This window comes from Loxodonta africana, chromosome 1 (assembly GCF_030014295.1).
Source record: "Loxodonta africana isolate mLoxAfr1 chromosome 1, mLoxAfr1.hap2, whole genome shotgun sequence".
In the NCBI taxonomy this organism is placed as follows: domain Eukaryota; kingdom Metazoa; phylum Chordata; class Mammalia; order Proboscidea; family Elephantidae; genus Loxodonta; species Loxodonta africana.
In genome coordinates, this window is record NC_087342.1 from 137,676,466 (window position 1) to 137,698,436 (window position 21,971).

General features: G+C 39.0%; 1 protein-coding gene across 1 annotated transcript in view; it reads right to left on the reverse strand.

The window, feature by feature from the left end:
• IMPG1 (interphotoreceptor matrix proteoglycan 1) overlaps window positions 1-21,315 on the reverse strand; it is a 127,425-nt gene extending 106,110 nt beyond the window's left edge. Inside the window, 6 exon segments of the mRNA XM_064294647.1 lie at window positions 3,292-3,392; window positions 7,843-7,907; window positions 12,567-12,595; window positions 12,854-13,020; window positions 20,441-20,674; window positions 21,303-21,315. Of these exon segments, the coding sequence (XP_064150717.1) occupies window positions 3,292-3,392; window positions 7,843-7,907; window positions 12,567-12,595; window positions 12,854-13,020; window positions 20,441-20,674; window positions 21,303-21,315 (609 nt within the window).
• Between the last annotated feature and the right edge of the window lie 656 nt (window positions 21,316-21,971).

Genomic DNA, 21,971 nt, shown 5'->3' on the forward strand with positions numbered 1-21,971 from the left:
CACATGTACATTGTTGCTGTATCGCTATGATTGTACCACATCCTTGACTTTACAAACACTCTTTAATAAGGGTTGTATTACACAAAATAACCTATGAATGCTGAGATATTATTTAATCTAATCCTTTTAAGAGAAGAGCCTAAAATGGTTTAATGAGATCACTTGTGCTTGAACTTCACATTGAAATTAGTTAGAAAGCACTGTCGAGAGAGGGTTTAGAGTTTCTCTCAGAAGGAGTGGCATATTTGGGCCACCTTTGGAAGCATGTGCCGGAGTGGCTAAGAATAAAACCACTGTTCTGAGGATCTGGATTTGGCCTCTGATGACAAAGGGCCCTGGGTTGCCCTTCTTCCTGCTTTCTGATTTGGGAACAAGCAGGGCTGTCTCATTGCTCTGAGTTCACATGGGCTCCACAGGCACAGAGCAAGCCTGAAAGTTGGGGTTTGACAGATATGGGTACCCAGATAATTCTGCAATCTGCACAGCTTTCTCAAAAAACATAAACAAACAAATATATCCATACAAAATTGTATGTCTCTGGTAAGGTACATGGTCTCTTATAGTGAAATTAGCATTGAGGAAGCTGAAAGATGAGAACAACTAACGGAAAATGCCGTAAGAGGAAGAACTCGACTGGGTACTCAAGCTGATGTATTTCCTCTTCCTCCACAGGTGGTGGACAGCAGTGCAGCCCTTAACTTTACCTGGGCATGTAGAGGAGATGGGTTCACATTTAACAGACTGCTGATGCTTGTTTAACTGTAGGATTTGCATGCATTCATTCAAAAACTATACAATGAGCATCTGTCTGGGGGTAGCACAGTGGTAGGAATTATGGAAAATTAAAAGTATAGTGTATGATATTATCCTCTGGAAGTTTACCATTTCATTAGGCAGATTTGATGTTCACAAGACACATTGAAATAAATTCTTTAAACTAACTTACCCTCAGTCCCTGGATCAATTTTCCATGCCTTTCACTTAGCACCCCTAGTAACTTTCTATTCCCATAGGATAATACCCAAACTCTTTTTCCTGACATTCAAGGCCCTCCACAGTATGATTCCAACCTGTCTGAACAACTTTAGTCACTTCTCTGCCCCAGGCCTTGCTATGTATAAAGCGACCACCAGACTGCTGTACTCACCGTTGCTCAGACACCACATCACTTGTGCTTGTCTCCTGACCAGAGACCCACTTCTTCACTCCCTACCTTCCACACCAGCAATAACACACCCACACACACATCCACACATGCTTTTTAAAATTCTTACCACTAGCTCATGACTCACTTAAAATAATATCTCCTTTGACTATCTACGGTAGAAGGTGTATTTCCTTCCTCAGAACACCAATAGCATTGATTAACTTCTGAACTGCTCGCTTGACTCCTATCATATATTCACTTGGAGGCTTCTTTTTATGTGCAAATCTCGTCAGCCCCCATATAATCACCTTGAATCCTGCATGGCTCTCGCTCTTCATTGAATGTCCCAAAGCAGAAACCGTAAGGCTATTTATGCACAAAGCTCTCAGTAAATATATATCACTGAGGGTCACTCCTTCACAGTCTGTCCTGGCCTATCATTTTGCCCCAGTCTATACACCTGTCATCTTTAATCATAGCACTTAGAATATTTTGTTGTGCTTATTTGCATTATGAATTCCTTGAAGGCAGGGACTGTGTCTTGTTCACACCTTTATTCTTTGTTCGTGGACATTGGTGGTTCAGTGGTAGAATGCTCGCTTTCCATGTGGGAGACCTAGATTCAATTCCCAGCCAAGCACACCTCCTGTGGAGCCACCACCTGTCTGTCAGTGCAGGTTTGTATGTTGCTATGATGCTGAACAAAAGGAACCCTGGTAGTGCAATGGTTAAGCACTCAACTGCTAACTGAAAGGTTGGTGGTTCGAATCCACCGAGAGGTTCCATAGGATAAAGACCTGGAGATCTGCTTCATAAAGATTACAGCCAAGAAAACCCTGTGGGATGGTTCTACTCTGTCACATGACATTGTTATGAGTTGGAATCGACTCCACAGCACCCAACGACAACAATGGTGCTGAACAGGTTTCAGTAGAGCCTCCAAACTAAGGTGGGCTAGGCAGAAAGGCCTGGAGATCTACTTCTGAAAATCAGCCGATGAAAAATCTGCAACTAATCGTGAGGATGGTGCAGGACCAGGCAGCATTTCCTTCCATTGTGCATAGGGGGCCATGAGATGCAGGTTGCCATTGACTGCAGAATGATTTTTTGTTCCTGGTAATAGTTTAATAAAACCTGCAACCATCTGGCCTAAGTCCAGGCAACAGGGCCATATCTCTGATCTGTGAATTTTCACACAGAGCTGGTAAGACTGAACTTCCTACCATCGCCAGTAGCTTTGACCTGTGCCTTGGAGGGAGGCCCCACAGAAAGGGAAAGGGCGAGAGAAGCAGGTTCATAGACCCCAAGAGAGAGTAGATCTTGTTACAATGGGGTGTAAGGATGTGAAGATCCAGGTTCTGATTTCCAACCCCTTATACCATGCCTCCTCCCCCCACTGGAGGCTGCTGCCCCTCCTCATGCTGCCATAACTATGCCACTCAGGAATAAACCACTTCAGGAGTAAAGATAAGGGCATTTCCCTGCTTTTGCACAGAGTGTCTGGGCTCAAAATTTTTTCATTCAATTCTGTATTTATTCTCTTATGCTGCATTCTCTTTTCACTCAAACGAGGTGACCAGTGCTCCCCTTTGCCTTAGAACATTACTTTTATTTTTTTCCCAGTTTGACACACAGGATTGTAATCATTTTGATATTGCTATCGTAATTGACTCGATGGCACACAGGAACAACATAACCTATTCATGCTGGACCCGGCAAAGAATAAAACCTCTATCCTTGCTGTCAACATGGAATTACAATTCAGTGGAGAAAGAACTTGATGGATTGATTGGTTTATTGACCGATTTACTCATTCATTCATTTATTCGAATGGTCAGTGAGTACCTGCTGTATATAAGTTTCTGTTAGGTACTGGGATAAAAAGGACCCCTGCCCTCCTGGAGTTTATAATGAAGTTGCTCCTTTTAATTCCTCTACCTTTTGCTAGTTCACAATCTACTTTTTTTCCTTCAGCCCCTCGGAAGAATCGAGAACAGTGAATAGAACAAAATCACTGACTCGTAATCTGAGTGCTAAGAATGCAGCGCTAAGAGTTCTGAATGGCCAGTCCATCCACTACTTTTTCCTGTTTTGCTAACAAAACAAAAATGTGAAGAGCTATATGGACTCTGAGAACGTCCTACCTTTGTAGGTATTTTGGTGTCGTTGAGAGTAATTTTGAAAATCTCGTTGAGTGTGCCATCAGGAGTAAGAGGGAAGGGCCCAAGTGAGACACTGGCAACGTCTGCAGAAATTTAAAAAATCACAGGCACAAAAATGAGACTGGAGGAGCTTAAATTAGAACATGGTCAAAATTCCATAAGCTTTTCCTGTCACTCTGGAATTTTAGATGTTAGGTTCATTCTGAACTCATTTATTTAAGATCCCATAAATATATTCTTGAGAAAAATATTACTCATACTCTTGATCCCAGTTAAATTCTTTATTCTTCCTCTCCAGGACCCAAGTTTGATGCTCTCCAAGATGTCTACAGATAAATGGTTTTGCCTAATGAGATTTGATTAATTTTCCTTTTTGTGATTATAATAAGGGTGCATAAACAGATATTTACCTTGAATTTGTTCTTCTGAAAGCTTTCTTCAAATGTTACCTGAATCTTTGCAATTTAGATTGCTTTAGCAATCATTGAGGTATCAAGATTTTAGTCATAAAATTCAGGAGCTGAAAGAACACTGAGAGGCTGTCAGTTCTACCCCTTTTAGAACATTCCAGATATGACAACTGTTTTGATATTGGAAGATCTCCATAGAATGGAAATTTAGGCTCTATTCAAGTAAAGAAAAAAAAATCATTGTAATAAAACTGCATTTATATTTTAAAATAAGTTGTTATTTAATAAAATGCTCAGGGAAAAGTTGTTTTATACCTAAATTGGTATACATTTAGGCAGAATTTTTTCCACTTCCATATTAATTAGGCAGAAACATAGACTGTATTAATTTATTTTCCTGCTTTAGAAGGCAGAATATACCAAGAAAATAATTTGATCTTTCCTTACTTCCTGAGGACTGTGTGGTGCCTGGAAATCAACAGTCACAAGCAGTCACTTGCAATTGTGAGGTTTTGCGCAGTAATTGTACTGGGTGGGGAACTGTGGTTCTCAGTGGGGGTCTGTGGAAACTGGTATCAGAATTATCTGGGAAGGGTGATTTTTTTCTGTAAATAAAACACATACCCTGTGGCATATTAGAATCTCAAAGGATATGTTCCCTGGCACCTCCTCCCAGATCCTTAGTTGTAAAACCCTGTTGCAAAGACCGCGGCTTCAGTAGGGATTACATCTCAACATAAAAAAAAATCCTCACAACTGAACCAATAAGCAACATCATGATAAATGGAGAAAAGATTGAGGTTGTCAAGGATTTCATTTTTCTTGGATCCACCATCAACACCCATGGAAACAGCAGTCAAGAAATCAAAAGACACGTTGCATTGGGTAAATCTGCTGCAAGAAATCGCTTTAAAGTGTCAAAAAGCGAAGTGTGACCTTGAAGACTAAGGTGCGCCTGACCCAAGCCATGGTATTTTCAATTGCCTCATGAGCATGTGAAAGTTGGACAGTGAATAAGGAAGACGGAAGAATTGATGCTTCTGAATTGTGGTGTTGGAGAAGAATACTGAATATACCATAGACTGCCAAAAGAACGAACAAATCTGTCTTGGAAGAAGTACAACCAGAATGCTCCTTAGAAGCAAGGCTGGTGAAACTGCATCTCACATACTTTGGACGTGTTATCAGAAGGGATCAGTCCCTGGACAAGGACATCATGCTTGGTAAAGTAGAGGGTCACCAGAAAAGAAGAAGACCCTCAAGATGGATTGACACAGTGGCTGCACCAATGGGGTTAAGCATAGCAACAATTGTGAGGATGGTGCAGGACTGGGCAGAATTTCATTCTGTTGTGCATAGGGTTGCTGTAAGTTGGAACCAACTCGATGGCACCTAACAAAAACAAGTACAAGGCAATTGGGTGGATGTGTCCTGCACCTTGAATTTGACCGGACTAATATATATATATTTTTAATATATATATATTTTTTATAGACCACGAATTTAAAGTGTCTTCAACCTCTTTTTTTTTCAACCTCTATAGTTCTGTGAATAATCAGTTAATGTTACACTTTTTTGTTAAAAAAAAAAAAAAATGTGACTAGCTAGTACACTCAAAGAACAAATGTTTGTTGGTTATTTATTTATTCTTCCGTTGCATTGCCTTGAAAAGAGAAATTACCTCCATTTAAAACTATATAAAAACCTGGCTGTGAGAACAATTGTTGGAGAGGTTAGGTTTGTCTTCTAGGGCAGTTAGGCTTTTTTGGAAATTTCTCACTCATCCTGAACACCTGAGGCACCTAGCAACATTCCTCTATCCAAACCTCATATCAGGAAAAGATCTGACAAATTCAAATACAATAAATGCCTGACTCCATTTCATGAGCTCCTCTCCCAGGGAGTGTATGTATGCATTTGCATCTTAAAGGTTCAAGGCTTAGGTTGAAGATATGAGAGTGTTAATTTCAAAATCACAAACTTCTATTTCCAAATTCCGTTACACATACAGAAATTATCAATAATGATTTGTAGGGGATTGTAGAGGTGAGGTGGTGAGCGAGGATTGGGAGAAGAGCTTTCTTTTGAGCGAAGTCTTCATGGTGCCCCTGAATTCACACTGTTAAGGATATTTTCTACTCTTTGATGCTAAGTCTCTAGTAAGTATGATGTGAATTGCTTTCATTACAGTTAGGATCATGTAATTCTTTTTGTGGCTGCATTTTGGGAATATCTCAACTGAAAAAATAGCCGCGCATGGAAGTCAACCTCAGGTGTCATTAGAACATTGGAGAAATCCTAAAACATTCATTGCAGGAATGAAAAGGTTGAATGGTGGTATGTTATACTATATTTAGTATATTATTTTGGTATAGTCTGTCTTCTAAAGCAGGAAAATAAATCAATACATTCTATGTTTTTGCCTAATTAATATGAAAGTGGAAAAAATTTCTGGCTAAATGTATACCAATTAGGTATAAAACAACTTTTCCTTGAGTGTTTTATTAAATAACAATTTATTATAAAATATGAACCCAACAAACCCAATGCCATCGAGTCGATTCCGACTCATAGTGACCCTATAGGCAGTTTTGTTACAATGATGTTTTCTTTACTTGAATAGAGACTAGATTTTTATCTTAACAGTTTTTGTGAAGAATAGAAAATGGTTTATGAGAGTTAGCTTTCACTTTTACCAAATTATCTTACTAGATTTAATTTTGTTATTACAGAAGCTCCCATCAGCTAAAATACATTAGCTTTCATTTTTTAAAATAGACATATAAATTTCAATTCTCTCATTAATGTTGATTGTTTTCTAATATTTAAATGAACTTAGAGTAAAATATCTTTTTATATAATTTTCTCCTGTAGATATTTTTCTGAATAAGATTTAATATTATCTGTCAAAGGTCAAGTTTTAACTATCTATAAGTGGGAACTAACAACTCTACAGCTGTCATATTAATTGTTCAAGAATGTGTTTTGCCACTAAAGTTTTAATAATTGAAATTGAACTAGGCCTGTTGCATTATCAGCTAAAAGTCAGTCTAGAAAAGATAAATTAGCTGCACTTAGGGGAGATATTAAAATATAGTCACATCTGCTGGGTCTGAAGGTTATTGGTAAGTAAAGAAATGGGAAAATAATATTATCATTTGTTTAAAAAACCTCCACTTTCTCAATTTCTAGATTTTAAGTCATCAAAATTTGATTTCTTAAAACATTAACACAATTAAAATCAAATAACAAACTGGGGAAAACACTGCCCAAAAGGATTAATAGTTTTATTTCATATATTTTAAAATATTCTTGTAATTTTATGGGAAAAAAGCAAGATCACAATAGAAAAGACATAAAAGAGAAATTCCAAACATTTAGCAAAATTAAAAAAAAAATTTATTTTCCCTTTCCTTTTGGCAAACATTAAAACAAATAACACTCAATATTGGCAAATGTACGATGAGACAGGCTCTTGTCTTTTTGACCAGTAGCTTAGTTAAATTGCAACAAAATTTTTGGAAAGTAAATTTGTAAACACATATTAAGAGCCTTAAAAATTATACTCTGATTTAGTAGTCTACTTTGAAAAATATCTCTAACAGTGATTTGATAAAATTTTATGTTTCAATCTGTTAACTAAAGCTTTATTTGTGATGGCATAAAATGCTTAACAACCATGGGATGGTTAACTTGATAACATTTATATAGATGCAATAGAATGTTGGAAGCTATTGATTGTTTTGAAGAAATTTTAGTAGAATTACAAAATGTTCTTTATGTTAAGTGGGAAAAAAGGATATAAACTATAAGCAAGTATAGTCTCAATAATACATATCACAACAGAAGAAAGACTGGAAGGAAATAGGCAGAAATGTTGATAATGATTGCCTCCGGTTGTAGGGTAATGGACGATTTAGTTTTACCTTTAGTATTCTTTTCTATAGTTTTCAAGTTTTTACAAAGAGCACAAATTATTTTCTGAGGTTAGAAAACAATTTAGTTTTGAGAAAGTACATTTTAAACCTTGTCAACTTCAGTAAAAGATTGCTTTGTAAATAACAGGCTTTCTTGATGATTTAGATTAAGGTTCAGAAGCAGACTAAGTGAGATATAAGCTTACCTGCGGAAAACACAGGGGTTCCACCAGGATCTTCCAATGTCTCCTCTGTAGTTATTTCACCTTTTCTATCAACAAAATAAAAAAGCAAGAAGTGTTGAGAAGGCATTTGATGACAATAGGAGAAATGCATTTAAATTAGCCTGTACTGAGTAGAATGACAAATTAGAGGAAAAAGAATATTTAAAAACTCAGTTTATCTATTTTTTCATTATAGCAGTAATATTCAAATATATCCTTTTTGAAGAAAAATTCAAACAACCCAGAAAAAGGTTACATTTGGGTTCATGGCTTTCGACAAGCAATTTGGCATTTTTTTTAGTCTTGGGTTGTATATTGCGGAAGGCAAAGCTGGTCTTTGGGACCTGATGTTTTGTAGTTCCAGTGCACTTACACTGTGTCCTCGCCACCAAAGATGAATTAATGCCATGATCTGTGACGGAAATATTCTCATTAAAACCTCAGACCCTTGATCCTGTAAATCCAGAGAGTCATTTAGTAACTTTAAGTAATATTAACTAACTCTTGTGGTTACAGTAATGGGAGAGAGGTAGATTTCTAGTAATGTAGGCATAGTAAATCCATATTCTGAACTCAATATTGCTTATTCTGTTTGCCTGCATTGGTAACTAGCCAGAAAGTTGGGGGAAGTTTTGCAGTTCCATGAAGGGGCAGTGTGAAAGATCTTTCTGGGGTAGATCCAAGGCCATGGTTATAGAGCTGTCTGCATATGTTGGTCCATTCTAGAATGTTTCACTTGGAAAGAAATAGTGGTAGTGATGTCTTTTGAAATTCCAATATAGTAGCAGCTGACCAAGATATTTGATCATATTGGCTCATGGTGATGGTCTTGGGGATAGCTAAGTTTCCTGTTGTAGAATCACCTAGATTAGCCATAAACTGGCCTGGGCTTCCACCAATCTGAAAGGATGTCAGCTGTAAGTATGGACAACAATATTTGTAGGTAAAGAGGCCAAATATAAACTCAGACTCAGTAGTGAAATTTGGAGTCATCTATTCTCATTTTCTTGGTGGCATTATTTTCTGTTGTTAGCTGCTGTCAAGTCCACTCCGATGCATGGTGAGTCTATGCATATTTTGTTACGTTAAAACATAACAAAACGCTGTCTGATCCTGTGCTATCTTCATGATCGTTGGTATGTTTGAGTCCATTTCCTGACATTATAATATGCAGTTACTAAATAGTTTTACTGGGAATTATACTTGGTAAACCGTAATTATATTAAACATTATATCATTTATAACTTCAACAATTTTCTTTTTTACTCAGTGAATCTTTGTTTCTAGTAAGATCTCTTTCTCCCATCATTACTTTAGCCTCCTTGCTTTACCTTGCTGTGGAAAAGAAAATGACCAAGAAGAGCAGTTATTAAAACATTGGCTGTTGCATTAGCTCCTGCCTACTTTGTGCAGGATTCATGCTGGAGACTGTTTCCATATCCTTTGCTATTAGGTGTGATCCTATCATTGAACAGGCAATCTATACCATCACTGAGGAGCTACAATTTGGGAGGCTGGGCCACTTGGTTCTTCCCTTGGCTTTTATGTTAAAGTCATTTGAAATTGGCAGATTCCTGGACTAGTCAGGTGATAAACATTTCTGTTTTAGCTTCTTGGAAAGGTTCCAAGTTTCCAAGTAAAAGAGTTTTTTTTTTTTTTTTAATGAACTGGTAATTGCAGCTAATGTCAAATGTCCCTTGCTCCTTCCTTTCTTCCTGTAATGCTGGCAGGCACAGGAGTGCATGGAATGCTTCCATTTCTTTCTCTTTCTAGCCAGGGTAATTGTTTCTTGTAACTTTTAATAATGTTCTATCAAGTGTTGATATATTCTGCTAAGTTTTTTCTTTATGGATGGCCTCTGCTTCACTTTCTTTTTTGGAAAATAGAAGAGTCATGGACAGTGTTTTATAATAAACATTATCCTACATTTAAATCAGAGGAATCAATACCTTTATATATTGTGAAAAAGGATAATACTCTAGTACTAAGGTTTTCCTATGTCACATAATTTCTCCTGGCCATAACTTTTTAAAAATTTGTATGAAAGTGCTATAAAGACATAATCAATAAATAAAATATATGAAGACTTTGCTGTGGAGCCAGTGGGAAAGTATAAAACAGTTCCTGCCCTTGAGAAGTTTATACCCTAACAGGCAAACAGTAAAGCAAGGAAATGTTAAACAAAAATACGTGTCAAATATAACATTCAAATCAGGGAAAGATTGCCGCAGGCTCAAGTAGGCTGGTAAGACATCATGGGGAGGTGGGGCTAGACCTGGAGCTTGACTGGAGAGTAGGATTTGTGTAGGTCGACTGGAGAAAGCAGGCTCTTCAGGGTAAGAGGGAAAGGCTTGTGGTTCAGAGGCAGGGAAGTGTAGGGCTGCAGTGCAGTGAGGAAGTTGTATTATAGTAGTTGTGGGATCATGGATGAATGGGAGGCAAAGTTGGAATGGTCAGGAGGTGAAGGGCCTTCACTAAATAGTTTGGTCTTGGCAGGAAAACAGATGGCTCACTGTCTTAGGTATCTAGTGCTGCTATAATAGAGATACCACAGGTGGGTGGCTTGAGTAAACAAAAGTTTATTCTCTCACAGTCTAATAGGCTAGAAGTCCAAATTCAGCGCGTCAGCTCCAGGGGAAGGCTTTCTCTCTCTGTTAGCTCTGGGGGAAGGTCCTTGTCACCAGTCGAGGAACTTCTCAGCACAGGAACCCTGGATCCAAAGGACACACTCTTCTCCAGGCTTTTCTTTATTGGTGGTATGAGGTCCGTATGTCTCTCTCTTGCTTCTCTCTTTTATACCTCAAGAGACTGATTTAAGACACAACCTAATCTTGTAGATTGAGTCCTGCCTCATTAACATAACTGCTGCTAATCCCACCTCATTAACATCATAGGAAAATCACATCAGATGACAAAATGGTGGACAGTCACACAATACTGGGAATTATGGCCTAACCAAGTTCACACATATTGTTGGGGGACACAATTTAATCCATGACAGTCATTCATACTGATTTGAACAAAGTTTAATAAAGGGACTATTTACTAAATTGTGGAAAGACTATAACAGCAACCACAAGGGATACTGTAGTACCCCAGGGCTAGTAACAGTAGGGTGTTAAAACCTCTCCTAAGGCAGAAGATATCAGAGGATGGAGTAATTATCTTGAACCAGAGACAGAGAAGGCTCTATGGAAAGGGCTGCCCGAGAAGAGCTGAGCCGAAGTTGAAGGAGGTCATCAGCCCCGGAAAATTTCTTGGGGAGAAAACCAAAAACAAACCAATTGCCGTTGAGTCAATTCTGACTCATAGCGAGTCCATGTGTTTGAGAATAGAACTGTGCTCCATAGGGTTTTCAGTGGCTGATTTTTTGGAAGTAGATTGCTAGGACTTTCTTCCGAGGGGCCTCTGCGTGGGCTCAAATCTTTAACCTTTTGGTTAGCAGCCCAGCGTGTTAATTGTTTATACCACCCCAGGACACCTTTTGGGGAGAAAGGAATAATAAATTCCCTGACTTCATCCTTTTCCAGCTGCCCATTGGCTGAACCTAACCAGAAGCCAGAGGGCAAGGGATACCAGAATTGCAGTCTGTCATTCCAGTCAGCCTCCTGTGGCACAGGGTAAGTGAAGAGTGGGGAGTGGATGTGCAGAAGGACAATGGGAAGATGTGAGAATCTTTTGAAAGCCACTGAACAGGGCTCAGTGTAAGAAAAGGAATATTTCAGATTTACTAATCTAGCAGCAATTTTGCAAGTTAAGGAGAGGAAGAGATTAGAGGCAGTGAAATCTGTTAGGGAGATCAGATTTGACATTTTTTTGCAGTGGAAATTAATAAGGAACAGAAACAAAGGAGCACATGTGGAAGGGTAGATAAAGAATTGCTGGTAATTCATGCAGCCAAATTTGTCTATTCATAGCATTATCATCTTTAGAGTTAGATTTTTAGATGTTATAAAATGTATGTAATTTATAAATTTGGAGTTTGGTAACATAATCTCTCTTCTTTAATCATTTTATCTAATGCATTTTTCCTTTTCCTGTTTTTCATCTTGATTTTCTCCCTTGATATTCAGTTCTTGTTGAGGATATAGCTCAGTGCTTCAGTAATCTAGTTTGAGAAATACTAACACTTTACAGAATACCAAATGAAAGTGCGAAATTCAGTTGCTCTCTAGTTATATTAAATATTTTCCTGATGTAACTAATAGTTTACCATAAAAACCCGTTCCTGTCTAGTTGATTCTGACTCATAGCAACCCTATAGGACAGAGTAGAACTTCCCCATATGGTTTCCAAGGAGCATCTGGTGGATTTGAACTGCTGACTTTTTGGTTAGCAGCCATAGCACTTAACCACTATGCTACCAGGTTTTCCAATAGTTTACCGTAAGTTCTAAATATTTTAATTGCTCCGCACTGGGTTGTATCTTATAAGTGAACATACACACTAGGTACTTTTCACACAGTAAGGAATTCATTTTATCTACAAATATAATGCAAAGATCTATCTCAGCCTATAATATCTACCAACTTTTCTTTTTTATGTACTCATTTATCTTCAACATAATATCTGCATAAATTGTCAAAATAACCTACACAGATCTTGGTGGCTGACATAATATCACAAAGGTAAAATAGCTCAGTCTTACTCCATCATATGATCTATCAAAAGTCAAGAGCATGCAGCATTCTATTTTGGGTACTTACATCTCAGGCAAGTTTCTCTGTTTTATTCTCTGCAAAAAAGATAAAAAGTAATTTTACCAGGAGATAATGCCACCTGAAGAGCTGAAATCTATTTTCATTCTGTTTTCCCTTCAGTTTAATTTCAACCTGCCTGTACAATATTATTTTGCAAGAATAAAGTTCCTGTTGGCCTTATCAGACATCTTCAAGCACTTCTTGCTTCCTTATACTGTGGAAGCAAGTTCAAAAGGGGCAGGGGCAGGAGGTCTGGAGAGCTGTTCGCTCAGTGTTCCAAACTTAACGCTCACCTGCTGAAGAAGTTCCAGGTGCTCCTGGGAGCTGCTGAAGTTTTTCCCAATATCAAAGAGGCAGAAGGTCTCCTGCTGGCAGATGCTGACCCAGTCCTGGTACTCTCCTGTGTCAGGGATGCGATCCAGAAAGATCCGATATGCCTCCCATACTGCTTCCTGACATACTGCAATACAAAGGCATTGGGCTGGAAAATGGCCACATGGCCACATCCTAAGAAGAGCTCCCTCCCCCAACTCAAGCACAATTTCATAACAAGGAAAGTTCTTTCATGGCTTTATGTTGACACACCGATTTACAGCACAAAGAAATTAATTCATTTAACAAACTTTTATTGAGCACCTACTATGTGCTATGGAGAAAAACTTTAAAAAAAAGAAGGAAGATAGGAAATTGTGTGTGTGTATGTGACTGCAATTTTAAACAGGTTCTAGGAAGGCCTGACTCTAAAGTTGATGCTTGAGCAGCTTGGGAAAAGCAAAGGCCCCAAGGCTGGAGAGCGATAGGAGCATCAAAGAAACAGTAATGAGGTCAGTGTTGGCTAGAGCAAGATTGAGAGTAATAGAAGATGAAGACAGGAGGAGATAGGGAGGGGAACAGGTTGTACAGGGGCTTGTAGACAAGTAGCTTTCAAACTGGGGTACAGGTAGCCCAGCCGTACTTGAAGACTTTCAAGGGGATAAGCATGCACTCAGTTTAAAGGGAATCAATTTCTAAGTCTCAACTTTACACATGCTTCCCTATAATTGGCCTGCCTAAGGACATACCTCTCCTTTTTCACTTCCCCTTTGGTCCTAATCCTTTCCCGCTTCATCCATCCCTAATCACATTGCCCTCAGGTTGCAAAACAAAAGGACAATTCGAAATAATAATGTTGAGGTTGAAAAAGGGAGTGAACTTATTTGAGGAGTAACACAGACACTTGCAACTCAGGTGGTTCCTGATTTTTTGCTTTTAACAAACTGGGAGATCTAATGAAGTTGACAGTTGAAATATCATTAAAAATGATGATAGATCATGATATGGTTATCGACATGTAATGCAAAAGGAATGTAAAGAATTAAGGACATTATTATAACAAAACTCTGTTCTTGTTCCCATCTACTTAATTATGTAAGCAAGTTTTCTTAGCATTTAAACAAAACTAAGTAAAAGAATAAGAATAAAATTGATGTGTAATCCTATCTCTTTTAGCAATAGGTAACATAAGAATGATACAGGAACCAATAGAAGATCAAAACTAAAGCAGGCGTCCTCCATACAGAGGCAGAAGCTAATAAAGCCCAAGCTACAGAGCCTTTCATTAACATGGGCCCTTTTAAAGCCCTGCTCTTAATTTTGTGTTTGCAGTGTGGTACTGTACCTAACCCTACATCCATCTGTTAATAAAAATTTACTTAACAATATTTATCAAATTGATAATATAGCCATTTGTTTTAATCAAATATATTTAAAAATATTATAAATGGAACTAAACCCAGGAGAAATTACACATAAGACCCGTAGTCACAAGAAATAAATTTAAAACATACAATTTCAATTTATCTACACATTTTGGTTACTGAGAATTTTTTTTTAGAGCAATCAGTAACAGACTTTCCAAGCATAAACATAAATTACACTAAGATAAAAATCTGAGGGCGAAGTGGAACGGAATCGTGAGTTTATGGAGAAAAAGGAAACAGTTGACATTTCTGACTGTTAAAAAAAGTTTGCTCACCTACTTGTTCAGAATATTTGATAGTAAGTATAGAGTCACCCTGGTGGCGTAGTTGTTAAGTGCTACAGTTGCTAACCAAAGGGTCGGCAGTTCAAATCCTCCAGGCGCTCTTTGGAAACTCTATGGGACAGCTCTACTCTGTCCTATAGGGTCACTGTGAGTCAGAATCGACTCGACGGCACTGGGTTTGGTTTTATAGAGTCACAATGGTAGATTCCACTGGATACGTAAGAATGCTTTAATCCTTGCTTTATTTTTAAATATCAATGTTTACAACTCATAGAAAGTTACATCCTGTCTAGTTATTTAAATGTATGATGAAAAAATATTAATTTCAACAGAAAAGTGTGCAAGGGGATGCATGGTTTAAAAATTACTTAAGTGAGCAAAAAACGTTAGATGACTTCTCTTATAAGCTACTGTAATATGCTGACGTGTACTTCTAGAAGGATGGGAAGCAATTAGGGGCTTTGGGGCAGAGACTGATGGCATCTGACTTTCTAAAGACATATTTTGGCACTGTGCTGAGAAAAGGGGCATGTGGGGAGGAACAAGGTGAGAAGACCTGTTTGGAGATTCTTACTTCTATGCTTTTCCTCCTCTCCGCTTATTCTTATCTCTGGATTTTTCCTAATTTTCAGAGGCAAAGAGAATTCTAGACTGATAGAAGCTCACCTCACCTACCAGCAACAACTTGACCAGAAACTTCAAGCTAATTGATCTTTTAATTTGTAATCTCCAAAACCAGGAGAGCATGCAGTCCCCACCACCTCAAATAGCGCCCTCTAGTTTCACATATTTGGGGCAATGGTAAGGGTAAGCACTCCTGGAGAGCCACGCCTTGGAGGACTCACTTTTATGAATGTGATCTCTCCCCTGTCAGGCAAAGATTAGGGAGTTTTAATGCCTTTCCTGACAGCAATGAACATGTAGCCTGTGGATCTTCAAAACCAAAAAAACCAAACCCATTGCTGTCCAGTTAATTCTGACTCGTAGAGACCCTATAGGCCAGAATAGAACTGCACCATAGGGTTTCCAAAGAGCGGCTAGTGGATTCAAACTGTTAACCTTTTGGTTAGCAGCCAGCTCTTAATCACTGCGCCACCAGAGCTCCTCTGGACCTCCATCTCCAGTCTAGAGTCTACACATCAATAGGCGGGAAACAACCTTGGGTGTTTGCAGATTTGCCCAAACCCCAAGAATTGTGTGTCCAGTTTGAGCAGACCAGCTTCCCTGCTCTCCTTCTCACCTACAGATGTCACATGTCCTTTGGGATTGTTATTTTGTACTTCTGTCTTTCCTCAAGGTACCTGCTAGTTTAGTTAAAACAAAACAAAACAAAACAAAACAAAACAAAACAAAACAAAACAAAACAAAACAAAACATGTAAGCACTGGAGATACAATACTTAGCATAAACTAGCACTGCCTCTGAGGATTTGGTGTTTGTAACTCTCACTGACGATATCCACTGGTGAAACATCTTCGAAAATGTAATCTGATAATCCCTTCTATTTACCAGTTAGGCACACCTTTAGGTGTGTTGGTTTTTGGTATCAGATTTAGTCTTCCTTTTATTTCAGTACGGTTTAAAGCTTGAACCTATTTTGTTCCCAACAGTCCAAACTCAAACTTCTAGGTAGATAGATAGATGGATGTATATTTTTGTTGTTAGTTGCTGTCTAGTTGGCCCCAACTGTAGCTATGCTATGTGTAATAGAACCATTGCCTGGTCCTGGGCCATCTTCATATCATTGTTGTGTTTGAGTCTAGTGGCGCCACGGGGGGGAGGGGGGTGGGGGCTGCGTACCGCATTGGGCGACACTGTCAGAAGGGGTGACACCAGAACCATTATCCTCCAACAGGGCTGTCCAAGAGAACTCCCCAGGTAGCAACGCTCCCCCGAGACTCCGAGCCCCAGTTGCCAGGGGGTTTCCAGGGCATCCGCCACTGCAGGGCAAACTCGCTTCTGGGCAGCAATCCTGGGGTTGCACAGCGAATGGGCAGGTCTCGAACTACAGCACCTGGGCAGCTGCTCTGCTGTGCCTGAAGTCCCGTTGGCAGCCCCTGGGCCGCCTGGCTGCCTCTGGTCCAGTGCCCTACACCACAGCAGTTCGCCTTCCACCCCATCTTCTGCGGTCCCTCTGGCTATGACTGGAACTGGTCCTGGCTGTGACTTGAGCTGCTGCGTCATGAAGGCATAATGGAGGGGGAGCAATGCCTGGGAGCAAAGCCTCCTTAAGCAAGAGGGTTCAGAAGAACATCTCGCAGAATTCTATTGTTTTCTTACAGAATTTTCACTTTAATCACATCAAACTATGTAATGTAAATACAGTTAGGCTGTGGGTATGATATTGTAATTTAAAGGTGTAATTTTAATTTTGCTGTTTTTTTATGTCACTGCTATTGCCATTACGTTCAGTGAAATGTGGGAATTAAGATTTACAAGTAACATTGTACCAAGAACATTACTAAGAATTCTGTGTGGTCTGAGAGGGCGGGGGAGGGGGTGTAAGTAAACCCTTGTGATGCCACTGTTTGAGTTCAATATAGACGTATACAGAAGTTCATTTTCCTGAATATTTTGTAGCTCAGGATACATCAACAACCATGCAGAGATTTCTGCAGGCAGCACCCTGTCATGTGATTGGAGAAACTGAGGCTGAACCATCCAGTAGGAGGTGCTTGTTTCTGGTGCTTGCAGATTCCCAGTCCTCCTCCTTTCCCTCTCCTTTTCCATCATCTGAAGGACACAGAACTCCCCACTTCCGTGGAATCTGCTTTTCACAAAGGCACCTAGAGAAGTTTCTCCCTGAAGCTCAAGTGTCTGACACTACTTTAAGAATGATCTCCCTGGAGTATTGGGATCAAAATGTTAAGGATGAAACAGGGACAGTAGATTTTTCTCAGACTCTTTTTGAGGGGCAGGTTTTTCTGTGGCCTCTCTGGAGTCATTTTTCTGGCCTCTTTGAAACTTACCACAAACCAGGAGGCACAGAATCTTCTGGGATTGTGAGAACAGGAGCACCCGCACAGGGCCCACTGGGAGAGTCCCCCTCCTTACTAAGGGAGCACCAGAAGAATGCTTGAAAGTTGAAGCATCGAAGGATCTCAGAGCTGGGAGGGGTCTGAAAATGGCTCAAAGATAGATTTTTCTAGCCCTTGATTTACCTATTCTGTGTCATCCTTCTCTAAAACTACTGAGAGGGATTATCATAGGGATTCTAGAACAATTCAGAGCCTTAGTTCCTCTATCTTCCCATGCTTGCTGGTTGACATATGAAGTCCCGTCTCAGAGTCTCAGCTTTTCTGCTGAATGTCAGATGCTAGGCTATTTGATAAGGTAGGAAGAACCCTAGAGATCATGTGTCCTGGAGACCAGGCATGGTTTTCTGTAATTGGAAGTCCAGGTTGGCAGGTAAGTCATTTGCATTTGGAAGGATTAAATTAGACTATGGTTTTGTGAAAATACTCACCACAGTGTTGGGCACACATTAGATGGATAGATAAGACACTGGAATGGGAGGCAAGACACTGGGTTCTAACTCTGTTCTGTGGCCGTGGATGCATCACCTCCCTTTCTTAGACCTCAGTTTTCTTGTCTGTACTGTGAGGGTGTTGGCTAGATGTTCTCTAGACAAGTGCTTTTCAGATTTTAGGTGCAAACAAATTAGCTGGGTATCTTGTTAAAATCTAGCTCCTGACAGTAGGCCTGGGAGTAGGATTTGAGATTCTACATTTCTAACAAGCCCTCAGTTGGCAACACTGCTGGTTTGTGGATAACACTTGGAATAGAAACTAGACCCTCTCCATCATTAAACTTCTCTAAGTCACACAGTACTGTGAAAGGAGGATCTAGCTTTTGATACAGGGGAGAAGACAGAGAGAGAGAGAAAGCAAGCGAAGGAGGGAGGGAGGGAGGAAGGGAGAGAGAGAGAGAGAGAGAAGAGAGGCCATAAAGAAAGGAATTTGATTTGGGTTAGGGGGAGCACAGAGTTGAGCACGAGGGACTACTAGTAAGAAACTTGCATCTTTTGCAGTTGTGCCTGGGCATGTGTATGTTTACAGTTCTACAGCAAAGCTTAGAATATTTTTACTTGCTTTGGTTTAAGCACTGGTAAAAGGAATAGCTCGATATTCCATTTGATTTGCAGAACGTGATGTTTTTCCCTGCTAAGTTTGAAGGATGCCAACAGTTAATTTTGTAAAAGCAGCAACAAGAGCCGTAAGTGTGTTACTCTGTCAAAGAAACACTGCTTTGTAGCTGGATCTTATTTTTTGTTTCTTTGTGAACCAATGTGTTAGAATTAAGAAACCCAGGTTGATGAAAAGTAAAATTTCTTGTCACCCAGGTGCTGCCATAAAGATAATGGACTGTCATTGCTGTGGGGAGAAAAAGTGTGGTTTGTTTCACCCAGAGAAATAAGAATGAAAGAGGCAAACCTAATAAAAAATAAAGGAATAAGAATAAAAATTCAGAACTAAAAATTCAGCTTCAGCAATAGTCTAGTCTACAAATACCTGCAGTGAATTCTATTTGTGAATGTCCTAAAGAACTAGAAAAAAAAAATGTTACATGAAAATAGTTAGCAACAGTTGTGTTCCTATTCATTGATATGCAAATACTATATATTTATAATTCTGTATAAAAAACAATATGGAATTTACCAGTGTCATTTATCTGATCAGTGTGGAGCATGCTCATCTAAATAATTCACACATATCATGGCCATTTCTTGTCATCCTCAGTGTGTTCCTTGATGTTTTTGAGACTGTTAATTATGACTCCAAAACACAGTAAGAATTCCCCAAATTAATTCAACCCCTGAACATCTTATAGTCACAGCCTGTAAATTTCCAGGAGGTTAGGATCATGAAATGAGTTCTCAGTGGCCATTGTGTGCCACATGCCACAGGCTAGAATTGAACCAAACTCTTTACTCAGTGGGCTTTAAATAGACAAGGGTGACTGTGCTTTATGGAATGGATGCAAACATCTAGGGTGCAAACCTCAACTCTCACCCGTAAGGATGAGTTTAGGCTTCAGGTAGACAAGATACTTTGCATTATTTGGAGCTACCTGGGGTATTTAATAGCAGTTACCAAAGTTTTTTTTGTTTTTTAGAGGAAGCTATTTTTTCATCAGTGCTTAGTGAATGAAAAAGACAGTCACTGATGGCTGTGGTATGATTTAACTCCATAATGATTTCTGGGAACACTACGAACATCCTGCTATGTTGTCTTGTGGTAAAAACTGCACTGTAACTCTGCTGGAAATCACAGTAATTGTGTTGTAAATTCGGTTAATGCCCTTGAACTATGTCTTAGTAACTGTGGTTAATTTGTGACTCCTTTGCATTTGGATGTGCCTCCAGGTTTCCCAACTTCAGAGGTTTTCTCTGGACCTATAATAAACAATTTAAACATATCAAGGAGCGAGAGAATCTGGATGTAATGTTTTCTTTGAAAAAATGAAATCTTAAGTCATAAATCAACGGGCTCTGGTTCCTGACACAGCAATCATTCTGTGCTTCTCTCTTCATAAGAAACAACATTAAAATTCAATATTGGGTATTAGCGTAAATAAAACAAAGAGGTAAAACCCAGATACCAAGACTTTCTGGTGACTTGTTAAATGCCTCCAGGTTTCTGTGTTGCACAAGACATTTTAAACTCTGAGAGCAAATTTCTACCATGGTTTTGAGTGGTTATTACTCATTTTTATCAGATTAGTTAATCAATTTTTACAACTCTTGTGGCTAAATGAGAGCATTTGGAAGTTTTTTGCTGAAGACAACCTATAGAGGAATCAAAGGGAAGGGGTAAAAAGAACAAAAAGACTAAAGAGGTTTCATCTCTTTCCTTACCTCTCAATCTATAATAAGCTTGAAGACTGGCTAAAATTTGTTTCATGGATTCCTGTGGGCAGACTTTAACCCCAGTTGGGAAAAATGCTGATCTTTTTGTTCGATGCTTTGCCAAATCAAATATTTGTCTCATAGTTGACACTTTGTACATTTTTGCAGGACTTTCACTTGTCTCAATTCTTGGGGCATTGTCTATATCTTTGGCTTCAGAAGGATATATTTTAATGGAGATATCTGCAAAAGAAAGATTGATTTCCTAGTGAATATATACACTTATGTGTTACATGTGACATATATGGATAAGTGAATGAGACAAAATAACTACCTTGGTGCAATTGCCAAATACAGTTTTCTAATCATGAGGCATTTTCAGGAATTAGAAAATAGCACAATGAACTGATCAAATACACATTTTTTTAAAACAACATCCCAAATCATCTTGCCTTTAGGAACTGCCAAATATTGAAGCCATTTCCCACACATCTCTTTAAAAATCACTTTCTGCTTAGCACTCAAGCCTTCTGAGAGATACGTCTTTTGATAGAAATTATAATTCAAGTGGGGAATGATGAAGCATTGTGGTACCCAGAGGTATACTCTTGATGAGGAAGTGGAGTGCTTATAAAAACCTACAGGAAAAAATGCAATGCAATAACTTCCCTGCCTATTAGTGGCAGCCCTAGGACATCTGTAAAAAAAAAAAAAAAAAAAGGAGGGCTCAAATGGTGGCAATCTGGTTGAAAGTGAGTGGGGGCAAAGAAATGCCTGAGAGTTACATTTGCAGAGCAAGCTTGCTGTTGTATGGGGGTGATGGGAGGAAGGATGAAGGGAAGGCAAAGAGAGAAGGTGGGCAGAGACATACCTCCCCAGGCCATCTCATCCTGCTGGCACTACTGTTTTAGGGTTAGGTCTAGACTTCATTTTTAATTTTCTGGACCCCTCATAATAATGTCTTAGATTCCTAAAGCACTTTTCTGTTTCTAATTTTTTTGGTGTATTATCTCATGTCATGCTCACAAAAACTCTGTTATATAGGTAGAACAGATACTGTTTTTCTCAGTTTAATATACTTGGCTGCTAACTGAAAGGTTGGCGGTTGGAGCCCACCAGTGGTACTATGGGAGAAAAGAGCAGGAGATCTGCTCCTGTAAAGGTTACAGCCTAGGAAACCCTATGGGGGCAGTTCTGCTCTGTCCTGTAAGGTCGCTATGAGTCAGAACTGACTCCAGGGCACACAACAACAACAAACAACAGGGTACTGAGGCTTAGCAGTGTCAGAATGTGTGTTAATGGTGTAGCCAGAACTCAAGTCCTTCTCTCCTATTTCATCTCTCTTTTCTTTGACCTTCTATCCTTTAAAAAAATATCTATTGATGAACAGTTGGGACCACTAACTATGACAGTTGAGACCCTAAGCATGTGGTTTACAGGGATTAGTATTCCTATTTTTTTAGGGAAGACTCTTGAACCCATATCTTCTTTTTTTTTTTATTTATTGTGCTTTAGTTGGAGGTTTACAGAACAAACTAGC